General features: G+C 50.9%; 1 protein-coding gene across 1 annotated transcript in view; it reads left to right on the top strand.

The window, feature by feature from the left end:
* The window catches only part of snd1 (staphylococcal nuclease and tudor domain containing 1), a 137,265-nt gene that overhangs the window by 99,211 nt on the left and 21,786 nt on the right, over window positions 1-16,268 (top strand). The window contains exon 18 of the mRNA XM_023791412.2: window positions 12,962-13,103. Coding sequence (XP_023647180.2) covers window positions 12,962-13,103 — 142 coding nt within the window. The remainder of the gene's footprint in view (window positions 1-12,961; window positions 13,104-16,268) is intronic.

The raw sequence follows: 16,268 nt of genomic DNA, 5'->3' as shown, positions 1-16,268 counted from the left end.
CTCTGAGCACACTGTCCAGTACGAACAAGCGCGGAGGTGAAACCAGCTGGATCCCTTAATCCCAGAACAGTCCCTTTCTTTACCGCCCCCCCCCCCCCCCCCTACCGGTTTTCCTGGAATAAGGCCACTTCCTTTCCCTGGAAAATGGGCCGATTGTCAGTCGTGACCATTGACCCGCCCCGTTCCTCTCCTGCTGGGGCAAACCCGGGAACGACGGCCCAATCCGTACGAAATCCCCCAAAGTACTAATTTAAGAATATTCCTTTAAGAAACCAGAATCTACCTTCAGGTGTACAGTCCTGCTAAATGGATTTCTTGGATTATATTTTGTTAAGAGTCCGGTAAATCTTTAAATACGATGTAGCTGTTTGTCTGATATCATTCAGAGCCTTTAAACGCCCCCACCCCCAAGATGGCACACTACAAGAAAGTGTTCAGCAGGACTGTAGTCGGTCACTCGGGGTAACAAGTGTCTGGTCATTAATATCATACAAGCTGTGTTGAGTTCTCCATCTTCTGACGTTTCCACTGGCTAACTGGAACCGAGCCTGAGCCATATCGCGGAAAGAGTCTAGTTACAGCGCGGTTCCAGCTTGGTTTGGCGAATGCACAGTGACGTAAAACCGAAGAGACTCTTGTTTACTGTTCATACGGTGCACATCATGATTTACTGTGTGCTATTTTTCACTAGCAAGCCTGTGAGAATTTCTTTTGTGTTATGCTAGTAAAATTAGCATTCGCTTGTGCAAATTCGCATTACAAATCCATTTAGTTCAGCCGTTCTGTAGTACTTTTATAAGCAGGAGGTTGGAAATTTTCAAGTTCCAAGTTATCAGGAATGTGTGATATTACTAATAATGAATAATTAATAGAATATACACACTTTTCCTTCAGATAATCCACGCATATCGACGAACACCACCAGTATCTCTGTGCATTTGGTTGGTCACGCTCTCGGCCTACTGGTGAGGGCCCTGTCAGTACGAGTCCGGCTCGCAGGCTTTACAGTGGGAAACCTCCAGTTGGCAGTATGGCTCGGTTGGTGATGGCAGTGGACGAGTGCCATTCCTCTCCACCTTTCTCCATCCCCGTTCCTCCTCAGGTCTCTTCACGTTATGTGAGATGCATGATGGGATAATCAGTGCTAGGGGAGGAGTCCCTGATCTGTCCCTGGTGTCTGCTGTTCATTTCCTGACTTGTGAGCGACGCTTGATATTTAACACCGTCTGCTGGCTCACTGGTGCCCTGGCTGCTGCTATTATTATTATTATTATTATTATTCCATCCATCCATCCATTTTCTCCCGCTTATCCGAGGTCGGGTCGCGGGGGCAGCAGTCTCAGCAGGGAAACCCAGACTTCCCTCTCCCCGGCCACTTCCTCCAGCTCCTCTGGGGGAATCCCGAGGCATTCCCAGGCCAGCCGAGAGACATAGTCCCTCCAGCGTGTCCTGGGTCTTCCCCGGGGCCTCCTCCCAGTGGGACATGCCCGGAACACCTCACCAGGGAGGCGCCCAGGAGGCATCCTAATCAGATGCCCGAGCCACCTCATCTGACTCCTCTCAATGCGGAGGAGCAGCGGCTCTACTCTGAGTCCCTCCCGAATGACCGAGCTCCTCACCCTATCTCTAAGGGAGAGCCCAGCCACCCTGCGGAGGAAACTCATTTCGGCCGCTTGCACTCGCGATCTCGTTCTTTCGGTCACTACCCACAGCTCGTGACCATAGGTGAGGGTAGGAACGTAGATCGACTGGTAAATTGAGAGCTTCGCCTTTTGGCTCAGCTCCTTCTTCACCATGACAGACCGATGCAGCGCCCGCATCACTGCGGACGCCGCACCGATCCGCCTGTCGACCTCCCGCTCCATCGTCCCCCCACTCGTGAACAAGACCCCGAGATACTTAAACTCCTCCACTTGGGGAAGGATCCCATCCCCGACCCGGAGAGAGCATTCTACCCTTTTCCGGCTGAGGACCATGGTCTCGGATTTGGAGGTGCTGATTCTCATCCCAGCCGCTTCACACTCGGCTGCGAACTGTCCCAGCGAGAGCCGAAGGTCACGGTCTGATGAGGCCAACAGGACCACATCATCTGCAAAAAGCAGAGACCTAATCCTGAGGTCACCAAACCGGACACCCTCAACGCCCTGGCTGCGCCTAGAAATTCTGTCCATAAAAGTTATGAACAGAATCGGTGACAAAGGACAGCCCTGACGGAGTCCAACCCTCACCGGAAACAAGTCCGACTTATTGCCGCTCATGCGGACCAGACTCTGGCACCGGTCATACAGGGACCGAACAGCCCTTAAAAGGAAGCCCGGCACCCCATACTCCCGGAGCACCCCCCACAGGACTGCCCGAGGGACACGGTCGAATGCCTTCTCCAAGTCCACAAAACACATGTAGACTGGTTGGGCAAACTCCCATGAACCCTCCAGAACCCTGCGGAGAGTATAGAGCTGGTCCACTGTTCCACGGCCGGGGCGAAAACCACACTGCTCCTCCTGAATCCGAGGTTCGACAATCCGGCGGACCCTCCTCTCCAGAACCCCCGAATAGACCTTACCAGGGAGGCTGAGGAGTGTGATCCCCCTATAGTTGGAGCACACCCTCTGGTCCCCTTTCTTGAAGAGGGGGACCACCACCCCGGTCTGCCAGTCCAGTGGCACTGCCCCCGATGTCCACGCGATGCTGCAGATGCGTGTCAACCAAGACTGCCCTACAGCATCCAGAGCCTTCAGGAACTCTGGGCGGATCTCATCCACCCCCGGGGCTCGGCCACCGAGGAGCTTTTTAACCACCTCAGCGACCTCCGCCCCCGAGATAGGAGAGTCCACACCCAAGTCCCCATACTCTGCTTCCACATCGGAAGGCGTGTCGGTGGGATTGAGGAGGTCTTCGAAGTATTCCTTCCACCGACCCAAAACGTCCCGGGTTGAGGTCAGCAGCACCCCATCCCCACCATAAACAGTGTTGATGTTGCACCGCTTTCCCACCCGGATCCGCCGGATGGTGGACCAGAATCGCCTCGAAGCCGTCCGGAAGTCGTTTTCCATGGCCTCACCAAACTCCTCCCAAACCCGAGTTTTTGCCTCAGCGACCGCCGAAGCCGCATCCCGCTTGGCCTGCCGGTACCCGTCAGCTGCCTCTGGAGTCCCACAGGCTAAATAGGCCCGATAGGACTCCTTCTTCAGCTTGACGGCATCCCTCACCACTGGTGTCCACCAGCGGGTTCGCGGATTGCCGCCGCGACAGGCACCGACTACCTTACGGCCACAGCTCCGGTCAGCCGCCTCCACGATGGAGGCACGGAACATGGCCCATTCGGACTCAATGTCCCCCGCCTCCCCCGGGACATGGGAAAAGTTCTGCCGGAGGTAGGAGTTGAAACTCCCCCTGACAGGGGATTCAGCCAGACGTTCCCAGCAGACCCTCACTATACGCTTGGGCCTGCCAGGCCTAGCCGGCTTCCTCCCCCACCAGCGGAGCCAACCCACCACCAGGTAGTGATCAGTTGACAGCTCCGCCCCTCTCCTCACCCGAGTGTCCAAGACATGCGGCCGCAAGTCCGACGACACGACTACAAAGTCGATCATCGAACTGCGGCCTAGGGTGTCCTGGTGCCAAGTGCACATATGAACACCCTTATGCCTGAACATGGTGTTCATTATGGACAATCCGTGGCGAGCACAGAAGTCCAACAACAGAACACCACTCGGGTTCAGATCGGGGGGGCCGTTCTTCCCAATCACGCCACTCAAGGTCTCACTGTCATTGCCCACGTGAGCATTGAAGTCCCCTAGCAGAACAAGAGAGTCCCCAGAAGGAATGCTCTCCAACACCCCTTCCAGAGACTCTAAAAAGGGTGGGTACTCTGAACTGCCGCTCGGCGCATAAGCGCAAACAACAGTCAGAACCCGTCCCCCCACCCGAAGGCGAAGGGAGGCTACCCTCTTGTCCACCGCGGTAAACCCCAATGTACAGGCGCCCAGCCAGGGGGCAATAAGTATGCCCACCCCCGCTCGGCTCCTCTCCCCGCAGGCAACTCCAGAGTGGAAAAGGGTCCAACCCCCTTCAAGGAGACTGGTTCCAGAGCCCAAGCCGTGCGTCGAGGTGAGCCCGACTATATCTAGCCGGAATTTCACAACCTCGCGCACCAGCTCAGGCTCCTTCCCCATCAGAGAGGTGACATTCCATGTCCCAAGAGCTAGCTTCTGCAGCCGAGGATCGGACCGCCAAGGTCCCCGCCTTTGGCCACTGCCCATATAATTATTATTATTATTATATTAATAATGGTAATGATGGTAATAATTAAAACAATTAATTAATAGATCAATCAATCAATCAATGATTAAGTCACTGCATCCTACAGTCACTATGACCTTGTCCTTCTATTAACAGGTTTGTATTGTCCCTCAGGGACATCTTTGGCTCTCCAGAAAAAGCTCATCCTGTGATGTCATGTTTCTCAGTGGGCCAGCCGGGCCGCTCTGAGCCGATCTGCGCAGCCGGGCCGCTCTGAGCCGATCTGCGCAGCCGGGCCGCTCTGAGCCGATCTGCGCAGCCGGGCCGCTCTGAGCCGATCTGCGCAGCCGGGACGGCCGGGCCGCACCGAGCCGGTCTGCACGGCCGGGCCGCTCTGTGCCGATCTGCGCAGCCGGGCTGCATTGTCCAGCCAGCGACTCGCCTCTCTGCATTTTGCGAGGGATTAACTGTGTTAACCTTCATCCCACATTTCAGGCGAGTCATCATTTGTGAGTGTGAGCTGTCCCCTCCCCCCACCCCCCCATCTGCCAAGCACAGCAAATCTTAACCTATTTCTAAAAGCCATGTAGCCCTGTGCTTTATCCAGCATTTTTTTTTTTCTTCCCTCCCTTCTTAACTGCCGCCATCCCCTTGCCCCCCCCCAAAAAAAAAAACCCGGGGCCATGTTCACTTTACATTTCACTCCATGATTGCGGCAGAACAAGACGGTGGGCCCCCACCTTCCACTGTGGGACGGCCTCAGTCTCGAGAACTAGGGACTGTGGCCCCTTGTTTGCACTCAGTTCCATTGTAAAGCAGAGTTCTTTACATTTGTCAGATCCACATTGCTTCCACGGACCCAGGACCCCTGCCTTAGCCCGATTTCCTTACCGCACCCTGCTGAAAAACATGCCCCCGTCATGTGATCTGGCCCCTGGGGGGGGGGCATGCATTGAGAACCCATTGTTCTTTTGAAGAGGCTTCTGTTCTCAGTTGTGTTTGTGGGATAAGCCGCACTCTCAGTGGGATGGATGAGTATTGGGAAGGTCTTATTTAGCTGCAGAGAGCCTTTTTTTAAGAGGCTTCTCTCTCTTCAGTTCTCCGAACACGTCTCTTTTCACAGAGATGCACTTCAGTAGCAAAACTGAAAGCAGATTCCACCCGCGGTGCCTATTCCTACCGCCGACGCTTTCGGAAAAAGACTCAGAACGTGCCTGAGGATGATGGTGGATACGTGTGTACTTTTAAGAGGCTCAAACTTAACTAGAGTCGCCGATTTCGAGCGCTTAAGCCAAGGTTACGCCAGCTCTGTGGGTCTGGCGCACTCCGTTGCTCCAGCCCAATGAGGTGACCATTCTCCTGGAGACCTGTCCTCATTAGCTGCCGTTTCTGCAGGCCGGAGCCAGGGTGCTTTAGATAAATAGCTTGTTAAAGTATTGTTAAGCCCTGACACCAAGTGTTCGGTCTGAACTCAGAATGCTGACTCCGGTTTAATTTCAGGGTTTAATTTTAGGTGAAACAGCAACTTCAGCCATTGAGTACAGATACCTTGCACTAAAGTTCTGCACGTTTGTTCCTTTGTGGGATCGATTGTCTTTGTTCGGAAAAGCTTTGTCCTTATCGGTACGCTTGCTTGCGTCCCAGTTTGACTCGTGTGGCACTGTGGGCTACCAGAGTTGGAGGATGCTTTTCTGTCCCTGTTTGTTCGCTGTTGGTCTAAAGGAGGATGGATATTTCGTATCTTATCTTGAATGTCCGAGAGTGGTGGCCATTGGTGCTTGCGATTGTAATATGGAAGGGAGAATGTGAAGAGTCCTCCTATGCATCGACCCATGACCGTTTTTTCAGTACAGGGTCATGATGAGCCTGAAGCCTATCCCAGGATGCACTGGGAACGCAGCAAGGGACATGCATACGGTACACCTTTGTTTGTTTTCTAATTTAAGCCTACTTAAGGATTACCTGATGTTACGGTGACCTGGAACAGCTGAATTGACCTTTATGTTTTGCTTCCTGTTATTTTCTTGTTCATTCTTTGAGTCCCTCATTTGCCGCTTACTCGCCCCATAGAATTTAAGATCCCATAATCTCTTTGCCATCACCAGCACCCTCATGGTTCTTTGAGCTTTACATCTGTTGGAAAATTCCCAGGTTTAGGTGGGGGGTGGGGGGATGTGGAGGTCATCTCCAAGAGGAACGTCACTGGGACAGCAGTCTGTTAGGATGCCATTACCAGAAGGTTTTGTTTGTAGCCTTGGCTGGTACCCATAATCCCCTGCTCCTGTCAGAGATTCCACGATTTTGGTGTCTTCTCGTGTCTTGGCCAATTAAGGATATCGATCGTATCAGCGCAGAACAGTGGGCGAATCAGATTTCCCTGCAGGATCGTTGCTTCGCATCAGCCAAACCCTGCGACTAATTCCGATTCCAATTGCATCTCTACCTCTGAAGCAGACCTAACCCCTTCGCGTGAAGATGACATTACTCGTTGCTTTGTGTGCTACTTAACTGTAGAGCCAGCTTGTTTTGGGCTAAAGGGACCTCATGCCGGAATGTTTACTCTCCCCCTGTGCCCTGGGGCCGCCTCCTGGGTGTGAATTATACGTTTGCGGGATCGTCCACAGCTTTCCGTGCTGCCAGCCCGCCCTGGTGGCCATGACTCAGAAAAACACGCGAACGCATCACGTGTCTGCAAAGCCCAGGTGTGCTTTGAAATGCCAGGAAACATTTGGTCAGTGACGCGGTCCCAGTCCCTGTCACTGCTTGCCATGAGGTGTACAGGCCGTCCCGTGCCTCTATGGTGACGGTCCACTGTAACGCGGTGACATCCTCAGTCAGGGGGGACGGCCGCCTCATGGACGTAAATCCTGGGTGTTTCTGAAGAAGCATCTCCGCATGCTGCCTGGAAACAGAGTGCAGACGGGACGCCGACATTAAACATGAAGACGGCCTCCCCCTGGTGCTCTGCATGTTAAACATTGATGACATGGTGTCCTCCATTGTGCCAGTGATGCCTGGTGAAGTCACGCCCCCCCTTCTCTTGTTTGGCGGGCGCCACGGCCAGTCGGTCATCCCGAACACAGATTGGCTAACCCGCATGTGAACCTGCCTGCCGATTGGCCGCCCCGTTTTGGGTGCTGCCCAATAGCACGGTTTCCCCAGTTTATTTTTCTGCCCACGGCGTGGATCATCCCCGGGACGTGGCTGCCAGAGGGCGCCCTGCCGGACCCGGGAGCTTCCGCGGCACCGTAGCCGGTCAGCGTCGCTCCACCGGCGTATCCGGCTCCCATTCCGGCCTCGCTGTCACATTTTATCCCATTTTTCACATTTTTAAAGACATTTCAATTATCAGTGTCATACACAAACTCTCAACTTTTTTTTGCTGTTAAGGTAAATCTGTTATCTCTACATCTTGTTCGTTCTGATTTAAAAAAAATGTTTTGTTTCTTTTTTGAGATCTCTTAAAATTCATTTAATTGTTTTTTTAATGTGTTATCTAATAGCTGTGATTGAGTCTTATCGTTCCTCCAGCTTCGTCCTTCTCTGGTATGTGTGCTTTGCTCATCCTTCCTGCTCGCTTTCGATAAGCTTGTCTTTCCCTACCTTGCCGATCGTAAAAGTCTGAAAGCTACCCACCTACCCCCCCCCACCCCCACCCCCCGACCACTGCCTTTCATTTTCTTGCCCTCGATGACGCAGGAAGATGTCGGAGCATGACGAGTCATGTTCGTGAGTTTATTGAAGTGCTCCTGGCTTAAGAGGGGGTGGGGAATCATGGCTGTGGGTGGGGTCAACTGTCAGATGGAGCACTGGGCCAGGGGGGGTGGTCGCCGTGGAAACTGGCAGTTGCTAACATGGATGGGTTTGCCACCTGTGGCATTCGGGTGTATGTTACGCTGTCATCTAGCTGTCGTCCTGTTTGGTTTGGATCACACCAACCTGGGCCTGTGCATGTTCAGCAGGGGCACGACGTGGCAGTTTTTTTGTTTTTTGTTCAGTTTCGTTTGAGGCAGCAGTGGTCGTAGGTGCAGGCTGCTTCCCCTGGATTTGTCTGCCTGTTTCCGCTGTGTTGCCAGGCAGCTGTTATAACCCCCAACCCCGCCCCCCCCCCCCCCCCACCCACTACAGGGGCGAATTATTGCAGAGACAACTGGCCTGAAACCCAGTTTGGCCAGATCCTGACCATATCACAGCCTCACTGGGCTGTCATCTCACTGCGGGAGGCCCCACCTAGACCCCTCACCCAGACCCCCCAGCAACGTGAAAGTCTCCACCTTCGCTGATCTGTCTCCGCAAAATCGCCACGCGATCGCTCCCCTTATGAAATGATCCCAGTCCGTCTTTACTGTCGGGAGAGAAACAACCCGTCAGTGTCGCCGTGGCATCGCCGTCTCCTAGGAGACCAGGTCCGGACATTACGTGACCCGCTGATTTTCCCGCTCCAAACGTATGACACTTATGCCCCCACAAAGTTCTGGCAGATACCATAGGTCTGATTTATTAATGCGTTCGTATTGTGGCACATAATTCTTCCTCATCTTAGTAAGGGTTTATAATCCTCCCTCTGGGTGTGTCAGAGGTATAAAGCTGAATGAAAGCTTTATCGAGAATGGTTAGGAGACGTCAACTTACTGCTTAGCACTGCCTTGAACATGCAGTGAAGTTTAATAATGAAATGAAGCCTCTTTCAAGGTTCCTGCTTTTTATTCCTGCTCTTGGATGTGTCTGGGACATAGTGCCGGTGAATTCCGCGGATGCTTTTTCACGTCAGACGTCGGCCACTTCGGGACATCGGGGACCAGTGCATCCCGTTTGGCCTTGTCACCAGCTGTTTGGACAGCTCGAAACTGGAGGGACGCAACACGTCCAGTTTTCACTGGTTCCCTTTCTGTTTCTCAGCCGGGTGAGGTCACACCAGGCTATTACTCCTGTCTGATCATCGTGCTGTTTGGCACGGGGGCGTCATAGGGCCCTAGAACAACTCGACTGAACATCACCAGTTAAGGTATCTCTTCATTCTTTCAATCCTCAGTGGTTTCCATTAAATACGAATGAGTGTTTGTCATGGAGGTTTTTTAATAAACCGTCTGTTTTTCCTCTGTTTTACCACCAGTGTGTTTCATTCGAGCCCGAAGTGCTGAGATGCCCCACAGTTCAGGCACGATGCTTTCGAATTGAGACACTGAGTAGATGATGATTATGAGGTTTGTGCATGAGGCAGTTGGGGGTTCTGGCACCGCCAAGGCGATAAGGAAGTGACTGAACTGGCATTTGGACGGGAATCTGGTCTATTACCCTCGCATCACCCTTTATATGCAAATTCACGCACAAGTCTTTTGCACAGACAGGAGGGTAAAGCCCTGTTCTTAATTTGCGTTTAAGCCCCCTTTCAGTTCCCGCTCCGTCTCGCGTGAATTATTTTCGCTGTACGATAAATCACGGTTTTGCTGAGACCTCATTGCTGAGAGGCCTTGGATCCCTTGCAGGAATGAATTTATTGAACCGAATGCAGCATTATCACCTGGAATAAGGACTCGTTTCATGGGTATTGCTAATAAATAAACAGCCCATCCGAGTCTCTGTAAAACGAACCTGCCTGTTAAACAGCACGATGCGAAGAAAAGAAATCAAGTGATGAGGGCAGCCGTGCCAAGGGCTCTTAAATGTTTATTGCAACACAAAAGCAGGAAAATGTCATTTTTTAGATGGCGTTTAGTGCTTATCCCACACAGCAGGCCCTTGAGGACCCTGAACTGACCTCCTGTGATGTTCACATCTGCCTTTGAGCTGTTTGCATTGCATTATGGGAGTTCTGTTTGCTCACTGGTATTGCTGGTCACATGATTAAATTGGCTGGGAATTCTCACCGGGGAAGGTTTGTTTGAGACGATCCCTCGCTTCTCCTCATCCTGTTTGATCCTCCATGTAGGGGTTGTCCCAACAAGCATGATGTCTGTCTGTGTGTTAAGGGCTTTTGCTGAATATTGTGGGGTTTGCTTGTTTAGTTTGGGTTTCCATTCATGATGTCATTCCGCATGTGGTGTGGGACGTTACCTGGAGTGTGGTTTGGGGTGTCATCCAGCGGCCAACTGAAATGTTCCCAGAGTGGTCCCTCCACTTGGTGTCTAATTAGCTCATCTTTGGGGTGTTACGATGACGCTTTGACATCTGCGTTTGTAGCACCGACGGGCCCAGGTGGTCCTGGCGGATGAGTCGCCGCTTGGCGTTCATCAGAGCCTCGCATTCTGTTCCTGCACCTTTGATCCACTCTCTCTCTCTCTCTCCCCCCCCCCACCCCGCCCCCCCCCCCACTCCCACTGACGCCTGTTCAGACGGCCTCCCATGGGACAAAGCCGCCCGTTCAGCTGTGGGGCTCCGACTTCGAACCCGTCCTCTGATACAACCCTCCCTGGCTGCCACTGTCGCATGAAAAGCTCACAGCCGTCGTTTTTGATATACTAGATTCCAAACAGTCTTTTGGGCCTTGATCCTGCTGTCATACAGACAAGGCTCCTCCCCCTTATTCCCCCCCACCACGCTGGTCCGGTTTCTCTGGGCCTCTATTGGAATTGACACGCTGTCAAGTCTGATTAGCATCGAGGAGCGAGCTGGACATCATCCTTGCCCACAGGGGGCGCCGTGCGGCCCGTGACATTGGGGCCCCGGGGAGTCACTTGCAGTCATACTGAGGAAGGTCACGACTCTGGCCACGATGCAGACGATGGAAATAGTCTCACTTTGCTGAGCTGGGGGGTTGGGTGAGGATTGGTGGATGTCAGTGGTGTCTTTAGCGCTGACTGGTGGTCACACCCTCTGACAAACCCGCAAATTTCCATGAAGCATCCTGTCAGAGAGCCAAGGTCAAAACATAACTGGCCTGCATATCAATTTCTACTGGTCCCAGGTGGTCCAGTCGGCAAAAACATTATTTCCTTTGGGCTTAAATGAAGGGTTGACCACTTGCTGTGCCCTCGTGTTGCTTCCTTCCTTCCTTCCTGGATTAGCACCTCTGTCCCATTAATTAACACACTTTCAGAAACTGGGCAGATCAGAATTTAATGGGCAAAGGTGCAAATGGGCTTCGCATCTCAGAACCTGGTCATCAGAACCCAGGCGGCACTGGGACCCAGGAGAAACCTGGAGATAGGCACCGTCAGCAAAGTGCCAACCTAAACTCCCCCCCCCCCCCCAAAATAACCCGACTGTAAAAAATGTTTGTGGATCGTCTGCAGAATCTTTAAATAAAAGCATCAGAGTATGTAAATGAGATGCTAAACTTATATGTACAAATTTCATGTCCCTTTTTCAATTAGTTACTGCTCATCCATAGTAGCGGTTTGGTCTCGTCGCCAGGTGCATTGTGGGTCCTTTTTTCATTGTACTTATCCGTAGATGCCTGGCAGGAGTCACGGGTGCTTGTGGTGACTGGCCAACATGGACTGGGGCTTCGATATTGACTTTCTCTGCCATCGTTAGTGTCAACATGATAATCGGGCATCTTCTGGCTGCATGGATTCACCGATGTTGACGTAGAACTGGCGTGGTTTGTCGTTAACCACGTCGCAGCTTGTCCTTCCCGAACGTCTGTTTAAGGCCTCGTCGTTCCCACTTAAATCCAAGATGGAGCTCACAGCCACCAGTACTGACTTTCATTACATTTTTCAGTTATTTTTTTTTCCATTAAAATGTACATGAATTCACCGCCCTTTATCAATTCTTTGAGACTGTGGTCAGATTCCATTCATCTTCTGTAATCACTTACCTGCCTGTGGGCTGTGGTGAGCCTGGGGCCTGTCCCAAAAAGCAAAGGGCTCCCCAGGTCGGGGGCTCCCCAGGTCGGGGGCTCCCCAGGTCGGGGGCTCCCCAGGTCGGGGGCTCCCCAGGTGGGATGTCAGTCCATCACAAACCTACACTGAGACTTGCTGGCTTTGCACTGTTTAGACGCCGTTTCACCTCACTGCATGTTCTTTTACCGCAGTGGAACACCGCAGAATCCAGAGTTACCCTGCCCAGCCGGCCAATCAGAATGGGTTTTGTAGATAATTCTTGGCCAACCCACCTTTTCAATGTGTCCTATGCTTGGAAAATTGAATTTCAATTATAAAATGTGTTTACATTTTTACAGTTTTCTTTGTGGACATAATTGCCTGGTGCTTGAGCAGAATAAATGAAACTGCTGAAAGTGAACATTGTACGGACTCTAGGGGGGAGTCCAGTGAAAGACCCGCTTCGAACGCAATGGGCCCCAGGCTGTCAGCATGGGTAGGAAACAGCAGTGTGTGTTAGCTGGGGGCGGTGAAGCTGCATTGTTTTCATTTTGATATCAGGCCATGGACCCGGGCACTCGTCAGTGTCAGAATGCCTGTGAGCCTCATGGAACATCATGGTTTCGTGAACCATACTCTGCTTCGTTAGTAGCAGAAGTCCATTGAGCTTTCTAGATGTTTCCGAAATGCTCTGTGATCTGGTAGCATCTTGCTAATGCTAGTTTGTGCTGGCCAACGACCTGAAGCCAAGCGCTGATGTAAAAGTTTTAATGTTTTTGTGTGGGTCAGAAAGGTCTTTATCCCCCTGTTCTCTGCATGCGCATGTCAGTCATTAACACCTGCCTGATAAATCACCCGGCCTTCCCATGTAGACTGATTACTTTTAATTCTCGTGGAGGGTGACTCATCCTGAGCTCCCCTGATGGTGCCCCTCTGCTGTGGTCATGTGACAGATCTGGGCCAATTACGAGGAGAAGACCGCAGAGGAGAGCGTGCCGCCGATCGAGGAGAAGGAGCGTGTGCCCAGCTACAAGCCAGTGTATGTCACAGAGATCACGGACAGCTTTCACTTCTACACCCAGGACGTGGAGACTGGTAAGGATGTATCCCGTGCCATGATAAATGCTGAAGAAGAGCGCTAGTAAATACAGTGTTATCTACAAGCAGCACAAGTTTGATTCTGTGGTGATGTAATGGCTTTTCAAAAATTTAGGCAAACATGAGCCTCTGCATTTCCAACAGGCTTAATTCAGAACTCCTGGAAGGTGCAGTTGCTGCCAAAAATGTAGTAACATTTTGTTTTTGCAGTGCGAGATGAATGGAAATTGGAGAAACTTTATTGATCTCAGGGGGATACATCAGAATAGAGCCAAAAAGTAATTTCTGGTGGCCTAACCCAGTGTTTCTCAACCCAGTCCTTGGGAAACCCCAGACAGTCCACGTTTTTGCTCCGTCCCAGCTCCCAGCCAATCGGGAACACCGAATACCTGGTACAGGTGCGCTGGGAGCTGAGAGGAAGCAAAAACGTGGACTGGGTTGGGAAACACTGGCCTAACCCATTTTCTTAATAAATCTCTATTTCCTGCTCTAAGCTGTTACCCTCAAAAAAGGACAGACTTTTTCACCTGAAATGAAACAGGGTTCACTTGAGAAGGACCCCACCCCCCTATGCGTAAAATGGCAGTCTTCAGGGATTTGGGGGATTCTTCTCAGTTTCTCCTCTATGGGGTGATGTGCCACTTCCAGGATTCCGTTGGGCACCCGATCAAAAATGGAGGACCGGTCATTCAGCCGATCATTAGTATTTTTGGGAACTGAATGTGACCGATTCGTGGCGTTTCGCCAGGTATCTGGAGGGTCCCTCTGTGGCTGCAGAGTGCTGTCCTGGTTCGGGGGGGTCCATGTGGCCCTCGGTCACGCCATCAGCATGGGGGTCCGCTTGGTAATGCTGATTTGTCGGCCCCGTCTCCTGTGAGGTCCTACAACTGGGCTGCCTGAGTAAGACGTGTTGTGAGCAGAATCGAGTGCGGGGGGGTAGTGTGTACGTGTTAATGGGACAGAAATCACCAGGAATTGCATCTCAAAAGGAAAAAGCAGGTTAGCCAGTTTGGTTTTTATTTATGTACACCCCCCCCCCCCCCCCCCCCAGTCTCCTGTACAGGCACGTGTGATGACATCATCTAGCTAAGTGCGTTGTCTGCCAATTGCCACTGCTTCTCTCAACCACGACAATAAACACAATCCCCTTATCGCCTTAACTTAGGTTTCGTATTATTGCTCAGATTGTTATTCAGGAGCAGCACTGTCCACGTCGCTGGTTTTTTTTTTCTTTTTGGGGGGGGGGGGGGCTTTTGCACATTCGTACAGTAACTTCCCTCCAGGCCTGTATGAGAAAATCAGCGTGAAAATGATGAGCGAGACGGCAGCATTAAACACGCTGGTGATCTGAGCAACTGTGCAATAAAACTACCATTCTGACTCTGTTTATTAGCGTCTGTATAAACATTTAATGTGAATTTGATGCAAATGTCAAGAATAATGAGGTTTATCGGAAGAACGATCGCGGCGACTCCCATTAAAGCGGAAATAGTTCCTCTCCCATTATGGTGACTTTTGCCTGTGTTTTGCCTCATATTTTCTGAAAAAGTCAGATTAAGGAATAGCTTAAGTCTTTGTTTATTTGTATTTTTTGCCACGGTGGTCCCACAGCATTCAATACCTGGATTTATGTCACTTGTATTCAACTCGCAATGTTATTTTGGGGCTTATTTTCACGGCCCAGTAAAACGTCACCCCCCCCACGTGAACACAGTCCCATCTCCCCCCGCTGCGCTCACCATGGTTGCTGAGTTGGTTCGTTCCAGAGCTGTGATCTGAATTTATTTATGGAGATCAAACGCAGTCGTGTCCTCTAACCATGCTGTTTTACGCTGTGAAACGGGTCAACCCCCCCCCCCCCCCCCCCCCAACCACACCACAACCACATGTGGACGTATAATTTTTTGCTGCAGTCATGTTTGCCTGTAGGAGGCGTGGTTCAGCATGCATGTTGTAAGGCTGTGTAAGGTCTGTGGGGGTGGATTCATTACAGGTCATTCTGTACATGTGGGGGGGGGCGGCGTATTTACTGCAAAGAGATCCATTTGACTCTAGATTCGATTAACTGGGACTTAATCTGCTGGCATCTGCACGTGCCTCTGAATGAAAGGGTGAACTCCCTGCTCTTTAGAGATCTGAAGCCCTCCAATATTGCCAAAATCGATTCTCTCTCTCTTTTTTTAATGATGGCACCTCTGCCTGTTAATGTGAATGTTAACAATAGAACACACTACCTATGCCTAAATCTAAAAGTTAAATTTGGCTGGCTCCCCCACCCCAGAACAGAAGTATTCTCCATGAGTTTCTCTCATCTCATTAGAATAATTTAATCCTGGATGGGGGGGGAGCCAGACAAGGATCGCTCTGCTCCCCTGATTTTACTACCCCGTTTCCAAAAAAGTTGGAGTGCTGTGTAAAATGTAAATAAAAACAGAATGCAATGATTTGCAAGTCATTTAAACCCATATTTAATTGAAAATAGAACAAAGGCAACATATCAAATGTTGAATCTGACTAATGTTATGTTTTATAAGAAACTTGTGTGCAATTTGAATGCCATGTTTCAAAAACGTTGGGACAGAGACAAAGTTGTGTAATGCTAAAACAAAACACCTGGTTGAATATCTCACAACTAATTAGGTTAATTGGCAGAGTCTCTGTGCAGTGAAGATGGGGAGAGGTTCAGCACCTCTGTGCAGTGAAGATGGGGAGAGGTTCAGCACCTCTGTGCAGTGAAGATGGGGAGAGGTTCAGCACCTCTGTGCAGTGAAGATGGGGAGAGGTTCAGCACCTCTGTGCAGTGAAGATGGGGAGAGGTTCACCACTCTGTGACAAAGACTACATGGCAAATAGTGCAACAATTTAAGAATAATGTCCCTTAACGTAATATTGCAAAGAATTTGGGAGTCTATCATCTATGGTACATAATATTATTCCTAAAAGAAATCTCTGAATACAAGCGTCAAGGCCGAAAACCAGTATCTTGGTTCATCACTGCATGGGCTCAGGAACACTTCCAGAACCCATTGTCTGTGAACAGTTATTTGCTGCTTCCACAAATGCAGGATGAAACTCTACCATGCAATGAAGAAACCAGATCTAAACTTGATGTAGAGACACCGCTGACTTCTGTGGGCCTGAGCTCATTCATGATGGACTGAG

The sequence above is a fragment of the Paramormyrops kingsleyae genome, chromosome 1, assembly GCF_048594095.1.
Source record: "Paramormyrops kingsleyae isolate MSU_618 chromosome 1, PKINGS_0.4, whole genome shotgun sequence".
In the NCBI taxonomy this organism is placed as follows: domain Eukaryota; kingdom Metazoa; phylum Chordata; class Actinopteri; order Osteoglossiformes; family Mormyridae; genus Paramormyrops; species Paramormyrops kingsleyae.
This window is presented reverse-complemented; position numbering and strand designations above follow the sequence as displayed.